Source organism: Diuraphis noxia, unplaced genomic scaffold, assembly GCF_037042655.1.
Source record: "Diuraphis noxia isolate RWA-SAM2 unplaced genomic scaffold, SU_Dnox_SAM2 contig0004, whole genome shotgun sequence".
NCBI lineage: Eukaryota > Metazoa > Arthropoda > Insecta > Hemiptera > Aphididae > Diuraphis > Diuraphis noxia.
The window spans coordinates 3844830-3868054 of NW_028301714.1; the positions used below are offsets into that span (position 1 = coordinate 3844830).

At 30.2% G+C, this 23225-nt stretch overlaps 1 protein-coding gene across 1 annotated transcript; it reads right to left on the bottom strand.

Annotated features, from left to right (window-relative positions):
* Window positions 1-882: 882 nt before the first annotated feature.
* On the bottom strand, window positions 883-21902 carry LOC107161953 (uncharacterized). The gene is made up of 2 exons (XM_015508592.2): window positions 20911-21902; window positions 883-1736 (listed from the first exon to the last, which is right to left on the bottom strand). The coding sequence occupies exons 1-2, from the start codon at window positions 21301-21303 to the stop codon at window positions 1194-1196; spliced, it is 936 nt and encodes a 311-aa protein (XP_015364078.2). The 5' UTR covers window positions 21304-21902; the 3' UTR covers window positions 883-1193.
* Between the last annotated feature and the right edge of the window lie 1323 nt (window positions 21903-23225).

Here is a 23225-nt window from a genome sequence, read left to right on the forward strand (position 1 = left end):
CGTTCAAAGAATATGTGTTACTGAGTGGTTTTATTGTAAAAATCCTCACGAACAAAATTGTAGAGGAGATTCATATATCTGGTTTCGTAAGAAGCCCGATTATTGATATCTTTAAGACTTCGTATAACATTTCATGTTTAATCATGCCCGTTTTTTTACCTTTTAATAGAGAGTTATTTTTAAGACTTGAAATTTAAAAAATCTGAGTTCTTACGGAACCAGATTTTAATCTCTTCTTCAATTTTGTTCACAGGTGTTTTTACAATGAAACCACTCAGTAATAACCTATATTCTATTTGATGAGACGTCCTCTTAAGTCATGGCCATCTATAATAATTCATGTTTCTACTATTCTACTCCAGAAATAGAACTTGATATTTGCCATGTTCTTATTCCCAGACACACTCCTCAAAACTTGAATTATAAAATCATAGAAATAGTAATACGACGTTTATAATGATTATGTTTATCAGGAAATCGTGTGTATGCGGTTAGGCTATTCAAATTATATTGTATGATTGATTTATATATAAATTGAAAGTTTGACTACTATGTAAATTGTAATAAAACATCATGACAGCCAATGAATAAGTGTTCGAAATACCAATTGATTTATTACCAACAATAACTAATTTATAGAAAATTCTTTAATGCAGACGTGTACTTACCCAGTTCATACGATCATTATCGATTGACAGTAATTGTACAGTTGTTATGTACCTACCTAGTGGCAGTGTCATAGCCAGGAATTGGGGAAGGGAAAGGGGCTATAGCCGGCCCCTTATCCCCTGACTATGTCTCTGCCTAGTGATGGTTAGTATAAATAAGATTGCAGAGTAGGATTGATTGAGTAGATAATTTTTGTATGTAATCAAATTAATATTCTCTTGTAGTGTAAAATGTTTTATTAGAAATACATACATTTAATAATAATAGAAATATATAGGAATCAATATTACGCATATAAATTGTCTTTAAGTTTACATAGTAACATAAACAAATTTTTTTCGCTGTATACAAATGTCTAAAATATAATATGTAGAACTCCAGGGTTAACGTGAGCATTAATAGTTCTCCCTGTAGCATTATTCAATATTAATATTATCATAAACAATGCACAGAAAAGGATGCTGGTCCTGAACGACTAGTTGTAGTCACCTGGTACACGCTGTCGTAGATAATAATATTAAGGTCTACTGTTGTTCCATGTCACTGATAGGTGATGGTGAAATGGACTTGGACGTAGTCGCCGCCTCAGTGTCGGGTTGTTGGTGTTGTTGTGAATCTCTCATCTGCTCCAACAGCTTCATTTCATACTTGAACAACACTTGTTCAATGTCTCGCCGGGCCATCAGCTGAAGAGCCTTGTCGGCTTTAAGGTTACGCATCCGTTCGGCCACATAGTCCGAGAATGTGTTGAACTCATCAGACGGCGGTGCATCGGGCCTGGACATTCGCATCATCTTCCTGCTGCTGTAGCCTCCGCCATCGTCTTCTGAATAGTTTCCGCCTGTTGCTGGCTGTATACCACGGTATTTTCTACACGACGACCATGTTTGCGGTTCTTGGACGTCCACAATAGGTTCCTGGTTGTGGTAATCGTCCATGGACTCGTGCATCATTGAAGTCAGTACGCTGTCCGCCTCATAGCCACTTGCATTTGTTTCGTTTGCTTCTGCATAACTGTCCTCGGACGTTTGACTCCAGTTAAAATGTTGATTTTCTGCGTCCATTTGCTAAAACATAATATTTATACACTTTAATACGAATTTACGACATATGCAATCGCCAATCTATAAACGAGATGTATTATAGTGAACGGATATTAATATACATGTTTAACTACTAATTAGTACGCTTTACTATTTATAACATCAACTTTAGTCATAATATTATGTTCACAATTTTATTATATATTTGGTTTAAACATATATTCAACATTATAGGGTGGTACCTATAGTTTGATTACGATTAAAATTTTCACTTTTCAGTATTTTATTTCTTACTCTACAATACCAAAACTTTGAAAATATATAATATTATGTTCATTCCTCAAACGTAGCTAGATGTAGCTGTTTAGTTTTATATTGCAATGCTTTACAGCTTACACTAATATCCTATACAAAAGTTTTTACATATATTTTTTTTATCACAATTTGCATTACTATAAACATCATAATATTATGATACACGGTATTACTTCAGACGCTTACTGGCTTACTTTAAGCAGAAATTGTGTAACTTTGTAACGATAACTATTATGATTTATAATAAATTAGACAACAAACAAAAAAAAGACGTTTTAATGAATTTTGAAATTAATCATTTTCAAGCTTTGATTATTGAGCGATTATTGTTCATAAATACGCTTTCATATTTCCAGCATATACTTAATATTATATATAGATGACATAATGTCGATGTTCTGTCTCATCTCCCATGGTCTTTGAAAAAATTGGACCAGTTTAAAAAAGTTTCGTATTATATTAAACAATGTAAGCTAATGATTAATATTATAAAATAAATTTCAACAAATTCAATTCGAATAAATTTCAAAATGCCATTCCTTTGAACTTTGCATTTAAAATTTCTAGTAAAATTGATTGCGTTAGTCGTATAACGTTTTACGAACGTCTTAACTAGAAAAAAATTAATTTTCATCCATTTAAACGATCTTTAAAAACAAATATTTAATTGTTCAATCGATTATATATTTTAATAACGTCTAGTATAGTCGGTCTAATGGTTATAGATCGATAAGGTTTTTAGGAAAAGTCGTGTGACGCAACAATGGCGGAGACACTACTAAAATTGCGCACTGATTCTTATTGTATACAGCTGTTGCCCTGCGGTAAGTCGTTTTGTTAATTATATTTTTTTAATATTATGTCTATATCGTATATTTTTTGTTTATTAATTAAAATCGTTTCATTATAGTTATTATACGGTTGATATAAAAATAGAAGCCACAAAGGTCACGTAATGCTGTGAAATAAATTATGAACTGACATTAATATAATATATATTATATACATGCAATATAAATAAACACGATATTATAACATTAATTCATCAAGACTCTAATAATTACTGCATATTTTTAAAGCAATAGTGAAATAAAATTAAGCTGCTGAAAATCGACACAGTATAAGTGCTGCCAATCTTCAATAATTCCTGCTGCACAATGAAAGAAGGGAATGTTTCCGAAGGTATCTGTATATTATTTGAATAATTTTGAGTGGGTCAATATGAATACTTTTATCTGAATTCCTCGGTCCTATTTAAAGTCGTTATCGTTTTGTATGATGCGTTAACACTTCAGAAGTTGAAAGTCATATCGTAGATATATTACACGATATATACTGCAAACTAAGTTCCGAATATGATTAATTTTACATTTAACTATAGGTCAATTATAATATCAATTAATTATAAGAATTTACAGAAACGAATTTATTTTTAAATCAAATACATTTCTCCAACTTACAATTACTCTACATGTACATAATATTGTACATAATACATGTACCTAAATTCGTTCATGCCAAGTCATTAACAGAGATCGATGACTGTTATATACGTTTTAACATATTAATCACACTGGGTTCGATAAAATATTTTTAATCTTTATTGGTATTTATATATAATTTCATAAATAGCGAAAATATTTTTTTAATTACCTATAACCACGATATTTGATATGAGGATTGTTTTCAAACATTAAATGGTTAAATTTTTTAAAGAATATTACATCAATACGTCATAAAAATAGAGGAAGGAGTGGGAGTTTACTCATCTTTAACTCTGAATGACAATAATAATGTACAATAAGTGGATGAGATCTTCCTTCGTATAAATTTGCTTTTAGTTAAAAAATGTCAGAAAATATATGCACCAACCTGTGGTAATAATTTATTTCAATAACTTAATGCGATCCAAAACACATTAATTCATTGTACCACACTCATAAACAACTCCACCACAGTCCACAGTCATAAGCTTTTTAGTGGGTAGACCAATATAAATTGTATAATATCTTACCTACATATTGTTATTGGTGTAATAAAGATATTATCATTATAAATTATATTATGTTGATATTAATAAAATATGTCAACATTCTATATAATATATAGTGGCCAGTAGGTATATGTCATAATATTTTAAGAGACTCTGTATCAGTGTCTATGTAGTACCAATATTATACGTATTTATTGTTAAAATCATTAAAATTAGATACTCAATTTATTATTAAGAGATAAAATTGATTATGTTTGTTGTTCAATTGAATATACAAAAATATAAAAAATAAGGTAAACATTTGTATTTCTCAATTCGTTAACAATTTTAACATGTCCAATTCGCGTAATGAAAACAGTTATCTTTCAACAATGAATGTTTATGCTGTTATTATAATATGAATTTATTCATTTTAGAAAAGGTTAAATCACATTAAATTGGGTTTCAGAAATACAAATACTAAATACATGTAAATAAATAAAATTGCGTTTTAATAAAACTAGTGCCTATAAATGGTAAATTTCAAACTGCAGCCGAATGAAAATTGTGATTAAATCGACAAATAATGTTAATGACGTACAAACAATTAATAATTAATCCTAATGCGCTTGATAAACATTTTAAATTTATTTTTCAAAACCATTTGTTCTAATCAACAATAAGTTTGCATTGCTGATTGCATTATTTGAATCGTGTAATTGCCAATTGGTAGCTTTCATTTCGTAGTAAACAAAGACTGTATACATATAATAGATACATAAAGTACTATTCGGACATTCGGTATTATTATACTTTCATAGTAGGTACATACGATATGGTCTACAATAACGGACGACGCAAATATAACACCTAAGACAATATTAATCGTCACCAAAAAAAGACAAGTTCGTTTTTAATGATATGTCATTCAATATAGTTTTAGATTATATAATATAGATTCACACATTTATATATTTTTAGAAAAAATGAAGAAATGATTTGTAATGTTATGATATTTTGATAAATTGATTTTTGTTAATCTTACTTTTTAAGCACTTAGTAAGGTGAAATTAATATTAACATTTAACAAAAAATTGTGTGTTTTATAGAGTCCATTTTTTTCAAATCATAATTCATAATAAGTATATTATGTTTATGAGTTATAAGTTTAGATACACCTCATATAATACTCTTATAACGATCAACATTGATTTAAATGTATGTCCATGTTTTCGTATAGAAAATTAATTTATATAAAGAACGGCGAATCGAAATAATGATAAACAAAACGAATAATTTTCGATTTGACGGATTCAGAAGAAAAAAACGTTTTAGTAAAAATGTGACATAACGTGAAAAAAATTAATATCGGACATTACTGTATTAGCATGTTTATAATATATTGAAGATCGCGTTATCTTATTAGAATATATTTGTACCTATCACAAAATTTAATTTATGCGGTAGGTTCGTTAATGGTAACTTATATCAAACTTGTTAACACAAAACAATTAGTTGACGATAGAACGAATTTGTTTCATTAGGTAATCATTACTATTTGTAAACGAGAAAACAGAGAATAAAAGACAAATGGCATTGCCAGAATGACTATTGCAGTATTGCTGTAATATAAAATCTTTAGATTTTCGAACGGTTCATAATAAATTTGATGTGTATCATACTGAAAAACTATCTTTTTTTTTTTCCTATGGTCTCGAGGACCGGAACTGAAAAACAATCTAGAATAGATGATATAATTATTAACGTAAAGACTAAATCTAAAAATAATAAATAGTTAAGAAAAATCAATAATAACACTTCTTTTTGTTTTTAAGCATTATGATGATTTCTCGTTGTCTATTTACCGGGTATTTTCGACCACAACTGTATACATCAGATATCTGGTTCGTTGTCCTAATTAAAAACTTGTGTTGTACACTAATTGTACACTTATACCAATTATAGGTTTTTCATAAGTCATGACGTATCATGTATTACGTAATATCGTTGTCGTCAAGCATCATGAGAACATTTTTATAAATTTATGGAAATATAAAATATTTATATTCTTCAAATTAGACAATTTATTTTGTATTTTAACTAATATTTAGCTTTATAATAAATTATTACTTGTTCATGTTTATTAGCATATTATAATGTATAACACATTTGTATAAGAAATAAATAGTTGTAATTATGTTGTTTACGATATCAGGGAATAATACTGTAAAATAAATATTGTCAATATGAATCATTCCCCATTAAGTACAGTCAAGGTTATTTAACTTGATAAATTTAAATTTAAAGAAATTTTGGTTAAATTTTCTAAAAATTAAATACGCACTGGCAATCAATTATAATTTATAAATATATACATTTCCGTATTTTTGTTTGTTTTGTATATTGTGTGACCTTATTGGATTTAAATTAGTTATATATACCTAACTGATATGGTTTAATTAAGCACCTATATAAAAATATAAAAATATAGTATAAGCATTATAATCTATAATTTATATGTTAAACAACCTTGCAGGTTTGTTGATGTAAAATTAAATTAATTTAATATTTTAATCCCAAAATCTTAAATCGAATTTGTGAGCTCGAGAGTTTTTCATTATATTATGTAGGATTTTTATATAATATCAACCTAGTAAAGTAATTTTATTATTTTATTGACGGTGCCAACCAAAGTCAACCACCATAGGGAAACATGAGCTAGAAATTGTGGCAGCCTTTATTGTAAAGATTTTTCCAACTGTACTAATAAAATATATGTTACAGTGATAAGTGAATGGCTTTACTTCACATTGAATATTATATTAAAATAATGAAAATAACTTTATACAAAAAGTTGTGCGATTCAAAATCTCGAATGCACTCACTTGCACCCTTAAAAGAAAAAATGTGTAACAATAATAAATGCTATCTTGTTCTGTTATCGCAAGTAAATGGAAACATGTAAGGTATATGTAATTTAGCCTAAAATATGTTTGGTACACACACGTACAGTTTCATGAAATACAATGTAAAGTCGGTTAGATTAGGTGATAATCGGCAACAATCGGTAACAATGTGATATTATGGTATTTCTAAGTATAAAATCTCATAAAGTGGCATACAAAAATATTCAAAACTGGACGAGCTTGCTGTCAATATATTTTTAACACGTTTTATGGCGGGAGCGACGAACTAATGATTTCGTGTAATAAAGCAATAAATTCCACATGCCCACATGCATAATTAAAAAACATATACCTCAAATACCTCCGGTAAAGTAAATGTTGTTGTTTTTTTTAAAGTTCACATATTTGGTAAGTCAACTGAATATTATGTTTCATAATGCACAATTAGTAGCCTCCGTACCTATTACAATAAAGCCTGATTGTGGAGCAGACAATTTAATTATTTTTCCATTTTCAATATGTCAATGCTTAGCAAAATTCTAAAATCAATGTGAGAATTGTTTACAAACGGAGAAATTGTCTTTGTTTATATGTTATCCGACTGAATTTTATCCTTATAAAATTATAGTTTTAATTTATGTACAATTTTTATGGAATTTACAAACGCGAGTTTGGTTTTAGTGTGTTTCGAGTAACACATATTACAGTGAAACCTCAAAATACCGGATACTCTCGGTCGCCATAATTTTGTTCGTTATTTAGAGGTGCCCGCTTTTCAGAGGGGAGGGGGTAAATTCTCGAAAATAACTCGGAGAAATGAATAATTAGTAATTATATATTTACAACATTTATTATTTATATTATATTTATAAATTTATGGTCAATGATATTTCTATATTTCTATTATTTTAATGCAAATATTAATATTGTATATTATATTATTTAAAATTATAAGAAAAAAATCAGTTACTTAAGCTTGTTTAGACCTTGATGCATAGTAATTTCGTGTATCAAGGCATTTTCTAATTAAATCGCGTCGGAGACAATACTTTATGAATAGGTACGTCTTGGTATGTAATGGAATCACAAACACAACTAAATAGGTACAAGTAAGATACTTCACAGAACATAAACTAGAAAATTGTTTTCATCGACGTGATAATAATGGACTGATAAGATAAACTTGAAACTATAATATAGATAGATATTTATTAAAGCTTTCCACGATTATTATATATTTACGATAAAAATTGTCAAAATCAAAATGAAATTGTCATAGAACCGCATATAAGTAATCGTTATTTAGAATATACGATATTTAGGGGTTTTCCTGTATAAAAGTAGTGAAAATTCCTGAAAAATTGTCCACTATTTGGAGGTGTCCGTTAAGGGAGGTTTCACTGTATACATATTACTAGCTGAACACGTGCACTTCGTAGCCCTTTAAAAATACTATCTCTAATGAATATATGTCTCAAACTATGTGTTAAATTCGAAAACCTGTGATTATGCTAGAAGTATCTTTATAAACATATAGATAGATAACCGTTAAAATATACCGAGTAATAATCTTACAACGATATTCAATTAAGTATATTATTATGTAATTTTATTCGTTTATATTTTTTAATTTTTTTATAAAAACATTAAAATAAATTTAAAAAATGAAATAATTGTAGTTCTTAACCCTGTGAATCTTATTATGAAACCAGAATTTTGATATCTCCATTATTTCGTGAGATATCGTAATGGGTATAAATCCTCGCAGGACACCTTGTATATATATAAAGGAATTTTTCGTCTGAAGGGATAATCGTATTGCCCAAATCACAAGGCAGATCTGGTTGAATTTTTCAGGATGGATCAATATTATAATTTCACCGTGCTTTAAGAAAGGTTTTTTGGGAATTCAACCTCTAAAGGTGAAATTAAGTAGTTGTAAGTATACAATAGTGGCGCCATCTATCAAACAATATCTAATATTTATTATTATTATATATTTAGAATAATCAACCTGGTCATCTGGCGGGCTGATATGTGAATCTAAATTATCCAGGGCGTCACCCAAACGCATATAAAAAAATGCATTTAAATTGGTTCAGCCGTTTAGGAGGAGTTCAGTGACATGCACACGCACAGTAGAATTATATATATAAATATAGAACACTAAAAAAAATAACATAAAAAACATTATAAGCCTTTTTAGGAATCATCTATTACCATCATAAGAATCATCATTTTAAGTATAGAATACTAAGTTGATCTAATTGTCCATGATATTCTATAACGTGTGTCTCAAAAAACAGGGTACCTACACTTTATCACTCATTACCCTGTAAATATCTTTCGATTCTGTTTGCGGGACATTAAACTAGACTAATCGATCATTAATACTTGACATTTTTTAACTCATGTATTTTGCACATGTACAAAAAAACTTAAAAATGGCAACCCCTATTTTAAATATCTATTTTCGGAATGTCGATTTTTCAAGAAATTTTAATGAATCAACTTTATTGTAAATTCAAAATTGGTTAAATTAGAGCTATAGGTATAATTTAAAAATCTTATTAAATTTGAGTACATATTTATTTTTTAACTGTTCGTATAATGAAGTTGCCATTGAAAAAAAATGAAGTTTTTAGTGCATGCGCAAAATACATGAGTTAAGAAAATTTAAAGTCATAGGAGTTTATGATCGATTAGTCTAGTTTGATATCCCGCAAAAAGAATTGAAAAATATTTACAGGGTAATGACTGATTAAGTGTACCCTGTTTTTTTGGGAAATACGGTATTATATTGCGATATTGTGTAATAGTTTATTATCTTATTCATGTTATTTTATTGTTAAAATTTCTAATATCATTAAATAGTGTACATTTTTGATAATGTATGTACAATTGAACAGATCTAATTTTGAAAACTACACCTCCAACACTACAAGTGCAATTTATGGGAGATGTTCAGAAAATATTAAAAGTTTATAACTACATTATGTATTATTAATTATTATTCTGCAAAATAAAATAAATAAATATTAGTATATAAACCTCGATAGTTTACACAATGCTATAATAGCTGTTTCATAATTTTACATTTTAATAGTTTTATTAGCATAAATGACAAGGTATAATACAATACAGAAAATTATATCCAATCATAATGAGTAATGACTAATTTATTATCTGTAACCAACGGCAACCATTTGAATAAACAAAAAAATATTCAATACCTAAGCGTGAGCCTAAATTAAATTCATGAGAGAGTGAGCTATCATATTATAGAGGTTTAAAAAATAAGATATAAACATTCCCGAGTCTCAAGGAATCTATTGATAAAACTTTTGTTGAAAACGGTCAAGCAGTTCCTGAATCTATTATGTATATAGAGTTTAAATTAACAAAAAATCCTTCTTAATAAAATAATTTAAAAAAAGTAATGTTTTCCTGGATCTCGAGGCCACCAAAAGTTTAGAACCTATGAAAAAAATCTCTATTAACACACTTGGTCTGTTTTACCAACGAACTGACGTGTCCTGGGTTTATGGTTCATCAAATCGTAATTTTTATACTCGTTCAACATTTAAAATTTTTAGTAAAATCACATTTACCTACAATTGCCAAATGTTCATAAAAAATGTTAAAATGGTAAAAAATATATTTGTGAGTTGTGGGCTACTACACAGGGTCTTGAAATTTATTTAAGAAAGTATCTACAACTTATAAAGTTTTTTTTTTTATTTCTACAAATCACTATTATTGCCATAATATTTTTTATTAATGTTATGAAAATTTATTATGTTTAATTTAATCTTGTAATCTTACAATAGGCAGTTATTTTTATGTATTTTCTGTTGTCTACCTTTAGAGTATAGGTTCTTGTTGTTAAAGTGCATTATGTCCGTCAAATTTATAAAAGGTAAATAAAATAATAATAATGTAATAATAGACAAGTATAATAACGTATTTTTAATTTCCAAAATTTTCAAAAAATGTATTAATGAATACCTGGTTAATTTTGACAATGTAAGTACGTACATTTCAAACGTTTGATCGCTTTATCTACACATATTCACACACAATATAATATTAAGTTTTTCAAACAAGTTTAGAAGATCGAACAGAGGTCATGGCTTATGGATCCAGTAATGAATCAGCATAAATAAATTTCTCAAGACTACCTATGTATAGAGTATACAATGTTTAAATGATTAATTAATGGCATGTGATGTTTTTAACAGAGAAATAGTAGAGATCAAACAAACCGAATTTGTTTATTTAAGCGAGCAAAAAATATATTAATGCGTAATGACTGTACATAAATGAGGATCTTGATAACAGTTTTAAATAATATAAAATTTTTATTTATTTGATTTTAACAAATCAAGGAAGTACGAGTAGGTATGACATTGAAATTAATTTGAAGAGAATAAGAAGTGAAATTAAGTGACGAATGAAACTTAAGACGTCCCGAGTAACCTGCCTAATTCAAATTTTTTTTTTTAAATTACGTTTTATAACTATAGGTCGAAGATGTACGAGTACGAAAAAAAACAAAAAATAAACAAACTGTTAACATAAAATATAATATACTTCTTACTTATACTTCATTAAACTGTTATTTACTTATATAGGTAGGTAAGCCTAATAAAACTCATTAGTACCTAACCTAATAATTATTAGTATAGGTAATGAGTAATAACCCAAACAAACTTTTAACTTATACACACCGAAACATTTGACTCATGCTATTGATCAGCTTTAGGATAAACATCTAATAATTAAGGAATATTTATTAGTTTAATAAACTTATAGTTAAAATAAATTCAGTGAAGGTACCTATCTACCTTTAGGTATCTCATAAATCAAATATAATACTTATATTAACACTTAAAAATTGTCTCACATATCGTTGAAAATAGTGTTTTACATAATTTTAATTATTAATAGTCAATCAACGTTTTTGAAAAAATTATTATTTTTTTAATTTTTTAATTTTTTAATTTTTTAATATTTTATATCTAATAAATTATAATAATAATAGTAATGCAAGTTTATAAATATTTAAAGTTAAGACGAGGGGAATATTGAACCTACTTTTTTTTGTGGTACCTCTTCTCCTCGAGCGACTCTACTCCGCTCATCGAATCATTAAATGCATTTGTGACTAATTAACAACTCGTTTGAATATATCTAAATTCTCAAAATATTTTGTTATGAAATATAAAGTTAAAAATACTTTTTATTCAAAAATGTTGTTTAATAATGATTTCAAACTATGCTAAAAACAAAAAATTGAAAATACTAATACTTTTCAATTTTCATAGTAATTAATGTAGTGCTATACAAGTTGTTGCTGGTACATATAGATATATAGGTAACTAACTTATATATGAGTAACCCTACTCATCGGTCATAATCTCATAACTTAGAAATGCGACGAATGATCTCGGCTTGAAATATCGTTTTCTTGGAAACGTTAAAGTTTACACAAATACACATTTTTATTTAGATCATAGGTTTAGTTGAACCTTTTGGTAAAAACTAATGCTGCGGTATTCGCATTGACGTGTTGAATATTTATATTTGTTTTACACTTTAAAACTCAAATTCCAACATTTTATTTAGTATCCGTACCCCTTTCACGAACCATATTTCTAATTTTATCCACCTTGAACATTTAAGAGTCACCTTAATGTTATAGCACATACCGTATAAAATAGAATAATATGTTTAGTTTTATATCAACAAAACGAAGACAACACAATTTAACGACCGTCAAAATCTATATAAAACTCGTTTATTATTTGTTAAAATAAATTGCAATGGTCGGAAACTTAAGCTATATATATATAGCTAACCATGTGTTAAAATTTAATGGGCAGTAGCCAGTAATTTTATAGCGTACAGTCTTTAAAAGCAAATAAATAAACCAGTATGATATCATGTGTCTGACCAAACGAATGAAAAAAACCGTCTTAGATAATATACTTATGCATTCGATAATTTTTAAGGAATGAATTATTGGTTTAATTTAAAAATATGATTTCGAAAGTTTGTTTGCATAGGTTATTGCAAGGAATAGCTGATAAATGAACGATTTAACTGAACAACACAACATTTTCCAAACTTACAAGTTCTTTATTTTCCGTAGCAGGATATAAAAAAATTTTGAGTAAAAATTAGTTAGCGTAAAAATAAGTACTTATCCACATGGCTAATAAAAACAAAAATAATTTTTTTTTCACAGAAAAGTGGATGCAACCATTAGGTTATTTTCCGATACCTACGGTGGTGCAAGTAATGATTGATTTATATTATAAGTAATTTTGAATGAAGTCGTGTTTTATGATCTATATAATGTCGACATTATCATACTTGAAAGAATGAAATTATTGAATAAATTAACTAAGAAGTTTTGAATGTAGTTTTTACTTAATTTAATTTTGGTCGTTTGGGCAATGAACACACACAATTCGTTACTGAACTATAAATACATATTATTATATTATGTAGGTGTATTTAATGATTGAGATTAGTACAAAAATTAATATAATTATAATTATTATTATTTTTTTTTTTTATAAGAAATTTACAATCTGTTCTTAGCTAGAACATTAAGCAAATGTGTACTAAGTAATATACATATGAATCTTTTGAGGGAAGAAGCCGCTCATTAGTGACACTACTTATTTTAAGTAATTATTATTATTTTTTGATTTATTAAGTTAAGCTATTTTAAAATTTAAATTAGAGATAGAAGGTCACAACACCATCTTCGCTTAAGGTAGATATAATAATTAATATAACACGGAAGAATCATTGAATGCGCTGAAATCACTGTTTAACCAACTATAATGAATCACATTGAAAGTATAGGACTTAAAATAAATGAAACCATATCGGAGTAAATGGTAGTTTGATACAACATAAATTAGGGATTAGTATTTTACGCAAATGTCTACATGAATGCAAAAAGAACTTCATTTTCAACAGAGCCAAGGAGTTCAAATACTTTGGGTCAGTAGAAAACTACTTGGAATATCAAAAATTGACCTTTTAAAGGTGTTAACTAGAATATATCTTCTAATTTAAAGTCCTTTATTCGAAAAAGTTTATACAAATATTAAGCAATGATAGGTAGTGTATTGTTAAGTATGTTAGATTTGAAAACAGTAATTTTTACTTGTACCTATACATTTCTGAAAAGTGTTACATTTTTTGATATTTTTGATTAAATTTATGTAGGTGCTTAATATTTGGTGTTCATAATCTAAGAACATAAATAACATTTGATGAAAAAATTTAAAATGAAAAATCAATAAAATGTAAAATTGGATAATTTTTCCAAAAGCACACGTTAATCTCTTTTGTTGATAATAAATAAATTTGTTTGCAAATCACATAATTCTATTTAAAGTGAAGCGATATGCATTTTAATTCCAATTGCAATAAGATTATTGTACGGATTTATTGTCCATGAAAACGTATTTTATAAATACCGCAGATAAACGTTGAAATTTTATAAAGTAATTTAAGTAATTTGTAAATTTTGTAAGGGCCGGATAAAAAAGGTACGAGGAGAACCGGAGGTTGTAGCCCAAAAGCGAAAAAAATAACCCACAAGCGCAAATCAGTTTCATAAAAATGTGTATTTCATAAAAATCGTCGATCTTATTAATATTTAACTAAGCATTTACAGTGATTTAAAATTAGTTTAAAAAATTAGAATTAAATAAAAATAATAATTTTGAGTATTATTTTAAATTAGTTATATTAGCCTACTCTCGGACATAGCGCCATACGAAAAAAAAATAAATATATTAAACTAGTATAATAATGAGAAGGTACCTTAAAATTAAATTTAAAATTTGAAGCCAGCTGTCATTAAGTATTCTAATCTGGAAACTGTTTTTCTTTAAGCAAGGTCCAAATTTATGTATTGTGGATGACAATAGATTTACAGTTTATTTTGGCGCTTTTATCTCACTACCAAGATACAAAAGCGCAAATTTGTTTTTCGCTTTTGAGTTATCGTAAAAAGGTCGATTTTCGCTTTCAGATTTCCCCGGGGTCGGATGCGGTCAGCCTGCAGTTGCCCATTCCTGCTACAGGCAACCCTATGACAGGGACTCCTATAACGTGCAGTCTGATAATAGGAAAAACAGCCTAAGTAAAAAAACATATTTTTCTATTTTGTTAAATTGTATACAATATATGTATCATCGTAACATAATTTACAATTGTTATAATTGGAGTTAATCTAATTTCGATTGTATATTATGCTCCAAATTTAAAAACATCACTAGAGAGTGGAGCCTACAAAGTGTGAAACTGTGTAATGTTATATTGTATATAACTTATATGTATACTGTATAGTGTACCTAAGTATTTTATATCACAGTCTAATCTCAACCTTAAGGTTTGTTTTAAGAGAATTATCTCAGCGAAATGCCAATAACTGTATAGTTTATTTATATATTTTGTAACAAAACAGGCAGTGGCAAAACAAAATATTATATTCTTGTGTATACCTATACATTATATACATATTCGCAAAAACATCTAAAAGTCTGACATAGTTTATATAATATTAACAAATAGAAATTGAATAAATTGAAATTATAAATTATGGCTTACATTTAGATTTTAGTAGGTATGAGATGATTTTCTATTAACGTATAATGGTAAGAAACTAAGCTAAAGTATCGGTATTTTGTATAGCAGGTGAAGAATTAGAAGTTTTATAGTTATTACGAGGACACATATTGATTATATATTCTACTAAAAAATATAACACCTTATTTTATTTATTACTTATAATATTTTCATTTTTTATATTATACTCTTGGGATAAAAAAATCTTTAATATAAAATTATATTTGACTCAATTACTTTTGAATTAATTATATAATTAATATAGATAATTAACAATACTGATTACAATTAATTTTTACAGATAATTAGTTATAGTTTAGTTTCGTGTGGGTATTTCCTTAAATTCGGACAGTCCGAATATCTATAATATGTCTAAATGACTGAAATATTTTGTTATTTTTATTTACTGCGAAGCATAAAATCTGACTATCTAAACGGGGGGTAATTAATATTTTTGCGTCAGGGAGAGAATAATGCGGTCAAGTTGCAATTTACTATTTTTATTTATTAGTTTTAAACATTTTACAACACGTTATGACATAACACTGGATTAAGTATATTATATAAAATATTATTTAGTTATATAATTTAACCATTATATTTCATTGTCTTGAAATTCGTATATTAATTAATTGTGTCGATTTTTGTTTACGTGTACGTATAATGATCAATGAAGGAAATATAACAATCATATCGACAATATCGTATATTTGTCGACATTAAACATTTAATTATATACTACACAGTACACATCGATAAAAATAATGAATAATTTTATTATAAATTACAATAAAGTTTATAAATATAGTAAACCAAAAGCCGATGGTAGATCGATCGCACACTTTGCTAGTACTAGAATGAATTATGACAAAAAATTTCCTTGTCAGTTAAATTTTAAACTACATTATCGAAATAGTAATACATTATGTGTACTTCGTATACCTATTTCAAAGTGAATGAGTAGAAATAATGTTATTTTTCTAACTTATCATTAAAATTTTTTTTTTATTATAACCAACCTAAATTATACTTTGAAACTGTCGAGTTATGCTCGCAAAGGCAAGAAATTCTTTTCACAGCTTATTGTTTTTAAAACAATTACGAGTTTTTGTTGCAGTCAAATATCAGTTAATCATACTTAGTTAGCTTGTATGTTGTAGGTTGATGTCACCTGGTGACTATATAAAATATTAATTTTAACTTTAAAGGGTTGAATTGATTTGAAAAGTTTTGCGTATAAGAGATTGCAATTGTACATCAGATTACTGAAGTTTCTTTAAGTTTCTTTAAGTCATTATAATGTAAGACCAAAGTGTACCGAATCACCTATTTTATCTTATTCCTACCGGTATAATTAAAAAAATTCGAAATTACCAGGAGATTGATAAATATTCCCGTTTTTTATTTAATTGTTGTAATAAAAAAAAAAAACATAATATACCTATAGGTTAGGTAGCTACAATTTAACGCAGAGATTTGATATTTAACCTAATTAATAATCATAAATTCTATTTATATGTAGTATATTATACAAAATTATTAGTAAAAACAATTAGTATTAAATCAGGTAAACGACAATTTTTTTCTATTTTATTACAATTTGAATTAACCCCCCCCGATTACCCCCTTTGAAAATGTTATACTTATACAATAATATGTATTTATTTGTATATAATAAATAGTTGATACGTCTTAAAAATCTATACATTTATAATATAAATAAAATGTTAATACTGTTATTAAATTTTATCCATATGATTGTACTCCACTATGTTTTAAAGTCAGAATTGTATTTTTTTTTTTTGAAAAAAGCGTAGCTTTCCTATTTTAGATTTTTAAATCCGAGAAATTAAGTTTTACTTAAATACGTCGATCTTGAAATGTACACAAAAATAGACACAACTTATCGCAGAATTCTAATTACTTATATATATTAATTTAAAAAACTCAACATTTTTTCCTCGATTTTTTCATTCAGGTAAGTTAAGGTATATTTATCTTTCCTGGCTTTTGATCACCATTACGAAAAATCCTGTTAGCCCAAGTTTACAATACTATATATACCTATTATTGTATTAACAAACTTGCCCCTCCCTTCCTTAGACAAATATCTTTGAGTGCCTATGCAACACATATTTATAGGGAAGGTTTAAAGATCGTTTTAAGTGCGTTTAATGATTAAACATTAAGTAATGTTAAAAAGTAAAAATTGTGAGACAACGTAGCTTTTATAACCAAACCGATGGAATTCGTCATCATAAAAATAAATAGTAATAATTATTATAATTACGTCATTTAAGTAGTACCTACATACAAAATATAACAATAAAAAGAAATTATGACTTCCCTCGCCCCAAAAAACGAGCCTCGTACTTAAGTGGGGATGACGCGACAATGACATGCACCGAGAGGAGGTAATTCAAATCAATATTCTAAAATATTCGATAGCGTATAATATGGTCTTGGCGCAGAAGGTTTCCAAACTCGAAGGGAGTAAAAAATGATTAAAAATGCATTTGGAGTGCGTGGCGCTTATATTAACACCCCCATCGGAACCCCGCGGTGCTCATCAAGCGGACGGAACAATCGTCATGCACCACTGGGTGGGTGGGCGAGGGGATAGAGGGGCGGTCTGATACTATACGTATGCCGTCAAGCGCAAGCGTCGCACCGTCTACGCTGTGCGATAAGCGTCGCCAACTCGCGACGGTAACGATAACAACGTACACAACACAACAAAGCAGTGCACCCTCGTAGCAAGTTGCGAGCGTTTCCTCACGTCTCTATCGACAGTTCCGAATTCATTTCCGGTACTCGTTGTATAGAAGTATAGTGATCAACTCCTGGTGGTAAAAAACAACCAGCTGAAACCGATGACGAGACCTATTCTCGAGCCTATTCTATAATAATTATGCACCGATCAAACCGCCGTATTCGACACGGAGCGGCAGTAGCAATAAACAAAAACTGTTTTAGCATTAAAATATTTTGAAAAAACGTAGGAAGGTACACTGTTCAGATTTTTGAAGATGATTTTAGCTAAGCAGAGCCTTAAAATATTCTGTGGACGGAGGGAAGGGGAAATCAAAACTTGTATGTGTATCATATCACACGTAGCTATTACGCATTGTTCTTTTATTCTATATTATAGTCTATAGAAGCAAATTCTTTAATTATATTTTGTTAGACAATAATTACAATTATTATTATTGTTCAACTGAAGCGGCGACTTCAAAACGTAAGTAATTATAAATTCGTTAAGGACTGCGCATACGTCATGCCATTAAAATAGCGGGAGGGGGTAAATCAAATCACAGACAAGATCTATAGATTTATTATAGATTCACCGACGTAGATTAACCTAACCAACAACAACTATCTGCCTACCGGTTGTTACTCGTTCTCATCTATCAATCACATCGTACGTATCAGTGGCGCAACCAGGATTTATTCAAGGGGGGGGTCCAGGAAAATTTTTTATTTATTATATTATATTGTTTTTCTGTTCTCTTCCTGAGTATAAACATTATAAATACATTTCATTGCTTAATAAATAGAATTATATTATTTACTACACATATTATTTAAATGTTTAAATTTATATTTACAATGTAAGTATTACAATTAATTAATAATTATTATTATTATGCCAATTAAATTATGGTAAAGTCATTATTTAGTATTATTATCTATAGTGTAAAATCTAAGCGCCTGTTTTCTTCAGTTAATATAGTTATAACTTCTTCCACTGTTACTGGGACTTCTCGGTGAATATTAAGATTAGCCAAACCATTCAACCTATTTTCAGAAGTAGTGTTCCTTAAATAGTTTTTAATTCTCTTGAGTGATGAGAATGTTCGTTCCGCTTCACACGATGTTACAGGTAGAACAACAAGGATGTTCAATAAGGTATATACATTTTTATAAAAATCAGGATTACATTTTGATAGTGCGTCTAATGCACTCGTGGGTTTAATATTATTTTCTCTTAAAAACCTATGCCATAAATTAATTTCAATAACTACTTTGTCATAGCATTCGATATCATTTTGATAAAAATGTACAAGTTGATCAAGATCAGTTTTAATATTATAATCAATTAACGCTTGAAAGCCAGATATTATTTCTCTATGTTTATTAAATCGGTCGTTTAACTGTTCAATAATAGACTCAATGAATGGAATAAAAATGCTTACTCTATAATATTCTTCAGGTGTGTTCATCATTATATTGCATCGGTGTTTTTGTCTTTTGGCAAGTCTTGGAATTTTAATTTCTATATCCATTTCATTTGATCGTGTTACAATTACTTTGAATAAATCACTGAAGACAGTTTCAGCATTTTCCCGAATAGACATTAACTCTTTTACTATAATATTAATATGGTTAATGGCTTCGCATAAATCAATATTTTGCTTCTGTAGGTAAATACTAAGAGGTTTGGTATATTTGAACATTTTATTAATTATAGCCAGGCTAATATGAAATTCAGAAGCCTGTAAAGCTAAAAGTAGTTGATTAGCTTTTGTAGCCGTATCCTTATCGGACCATGTGATCATATCTTCTAAGCTACTCAAAATAACAGGTAAAAAATCATAAAATATTTCCACAGAATTATGGCGTTCCACCCATCGAGTTGGACAAAGGCGTTTTAGTTTTAGTTTTTTTGATTGACACCCATCAGCTTTCAACTTTTCTTCTTCTTTAAATAAATTCAATTTTTCACTGAAAACTATTTGAAAACTTCTAGATAACTTTAAAAATATAAAATAAAAATAAATACTATGGCATGAGCCAAGGGGGGGGTCCGGACCCGGGGTCCACCCCCCTGGGTTCGCCACTGGTACGTATACCCACCACCAGATACACGTAACATTTAATCAATGGAAATTATTTAGAGTTGGACAAAAAGCAATGGTTGATATCGACTGCCCTACGGCTTACTCACTCGAGTAAGTTTGAAGTTCCACCGCGGTCCACTCGACCCTACAACCTTCATTTTTAATTCCATTTTCTTGTTCTAATTATTTAGCCAATTCTCATACTGACCGTCCTATGCGGATTGCTAATGAAGACCTCCACCTTCAATGTTACCCTTAAAAAATATATTGTTCAACTGGGTATTTGCTAATATTATTATTTTAAACATTATTACTCGCTTAGTTATTATTGGTAGATAATATTTACTAATTTTCTTAATATGTTTACTGCTTGTAACATTAAATTTATTGTTAATACCTATTATATCGAATTTTTTTTGTTTTATTGGGCTCAAACCTTTGACTTATTAAAAATAAAAATTATGATAGTGTATAGGTAGTAATCACATTAAAATACTTATACTCACGTTTTGCGCGACCATACCGGCCGGCATGACTCCGGACGTCCCCGGAGCAGTGGCGGCGCCCGGCGCGCAGTTGTTGATCGGCTGCGACGAATACCGGGACTGGTCGTTGAGGAAACACAGCAGCTGGTATCCGAACCACTTGGGCACGTAAGCGGCACCGCCCGATTCCCTGGCCCGTTTCACCTTGACGTTCTCCCGGCTGAACTGCACCCGTAACGTGCAAATCTTCTTGGCGATCTCCTCCTTGGGACACTTGAGCTTGACGCTGATCTGTTCCAGGGAATCGTTCTTCATCCGTTTGTTGCGGTAGTGCACCGAGCTGGTGTCCCACAGGGCCGGACGGCTCCGGAACAAGTCGATCAGCTGGATGGTCTGCTCCCGGTACCACTCCATGGCCGCCCCCGGTACAGGGTGGTTCGCGGACCACCAGCACCACCTCAGCCCTACGAGCTCGCTAGACGTGCGACGGACGCGAGTGGAAAACCGTTGGGTTTTCGTTTCGAATTTCGGACGGTTCGAGTGGTGGCGACGCGCATGCGGGGTCGGCGCGCACGGTGTGAGCTGACGGAATAAAAAACGGCATACAAACAAACAACGATGACAACCGTGTGAACGGCGGGAGATTCAAAACGATATAGCGATGATTGTTATAGTGATGATATTATTGTCGTGCCGGCCAGACGACAGCGAAGAAGACGCGAGAGGAGCACAGCAGCAGAAGCAGCAGAACGATAGGCGGCGGAAACGGGCGCGCGTTTCGATGGTTGATGGCAAACTGCACCGGCCTTGGGTTTAGTTCACGTTATAAAACAATGTTTAGTGAACAACTGCCGGCTGCGGCGCGTTGTTGCCGCGGCGCATGCGCACCGGATTTCGATCAACAAAATAATGTTTTCCGTTTGTACATCGGGAAAAACAAAAACCCGGTCGTCGTCGTCGTAGTCGTCGCCGCCGCCGCCGCCGCCGCTTCCCAAGGTTGCGTCGAAAAAAACACTCGCCGTGTCACACGCACGCACACAGCGGCCAGCCGGGCGACAACAATGACATCAACACGGCGGCGGCGGCGGCGGCGGCGGCGGCGGCGACGACGACGACCGAGTGGCGGCGTCGGCGCGACGCGCAGCAGTATTCCAACAATGCTCATTACTCGCCGCTTGGGCCTCCGGTTGGCAGCACAAGCGTTTTGTTGTTGCTGTGGACGCCTCCGCCGCCGCCGCCGCCGTTGACGAGGCAGCGTTCTCACCGGAGCGCTTATCGCCCAAAATATTCTCACCCCCTCCGCCGACGGCACTACACGTCTACACAGTCACCATCACCACGACCACGGTCAATGGCGTACTAGTTGTAGAGAGAGACTAGAAAGCTGGTCCAACATCAGCAGCATCTGGGTCAGCCTTCAGGCAATCTATAACCGTTTTTTTTTTTTTTGACAAATGTTTAAAAAAAAAATGCTTTTAGCTTTTGTGTCGTCCACGGCAACCCTGAGAATATTATCGTTATTATTGTTTTTCCCTTTTCAACCCGTCGGCGGGGAGTCCAGCATTGTGCTCGTTATTATTATTTTATTGCACAACAATAGGTACTACCGGCTTGAAAAGAATAAAAACTAAGAGACAGACGGAAACTTTTTACAGCATAATTATTTATTATTATTATTTTAAATTGTCGCTCGCAAGTACACACGACTACTGCTTCGACGTGCAGACAGGCAACACTCCCCTCCACCACCCACCGAAAATAATAATCGAGATCAATGAACAAAAATATTACTATAACAACGACACCAGCGTACAAAAATTAAATCGAAATTGACGAAATTTGCAAACGACGCTGCGTCGTCAACAACCGACTGCCGCGGCGTACATCGATTTCCTGTAAAGGGTGTTTTATTCTGCGTATCATAGGTGAATAGGCCTACCGGGCAACCGAGTATTTGTGGGTGGGCCCCCTTCTTATTTCGGTAACTGGGCCCTTTAATATCATATATTATTAATTTTTTTTTCATGTGGAGGCCCGTTTTTAAAATTTTCCGGTAGGCCAAAAATGGCCTATCCGCTCATGCTGCGTATAACAGTATAGTATAGATTTTTAATGAAGACGAACAACGACGATTATAAATAATAATTATAACAGTGGTGTAATTAGGATTTAAAGAACAGCATACAATTTCCAGAGGTCTCTTAAATTTTTTTAAATAAACAATTTTCACTATTTAAAGTTGAAAATTGTTTAAAATACCAATATAATATTATTTTCATATTTATTATTATTGCGAAATCTGTAATTTAATCAAAAAATGGTATTTTCGGTTAGAC

Excerpts from the sequence above, each read along its gene's own strand:
- LOC107161953 (XM_015508592.2), bottom strand. The coding sequence starts at position 21,303 with ATGGAGTGGTACCGGGAGCAGACCATCCAGCTGATCGACTTGTTCCGG. Across the intron at positions 1,737-20,910 it reads CCGGTATGGTCGCGCAAAAC|CAAATGGACGCAGAAAATCA; the intron begins GTGAGTATAAGT and ends ATTATGTTTTAG.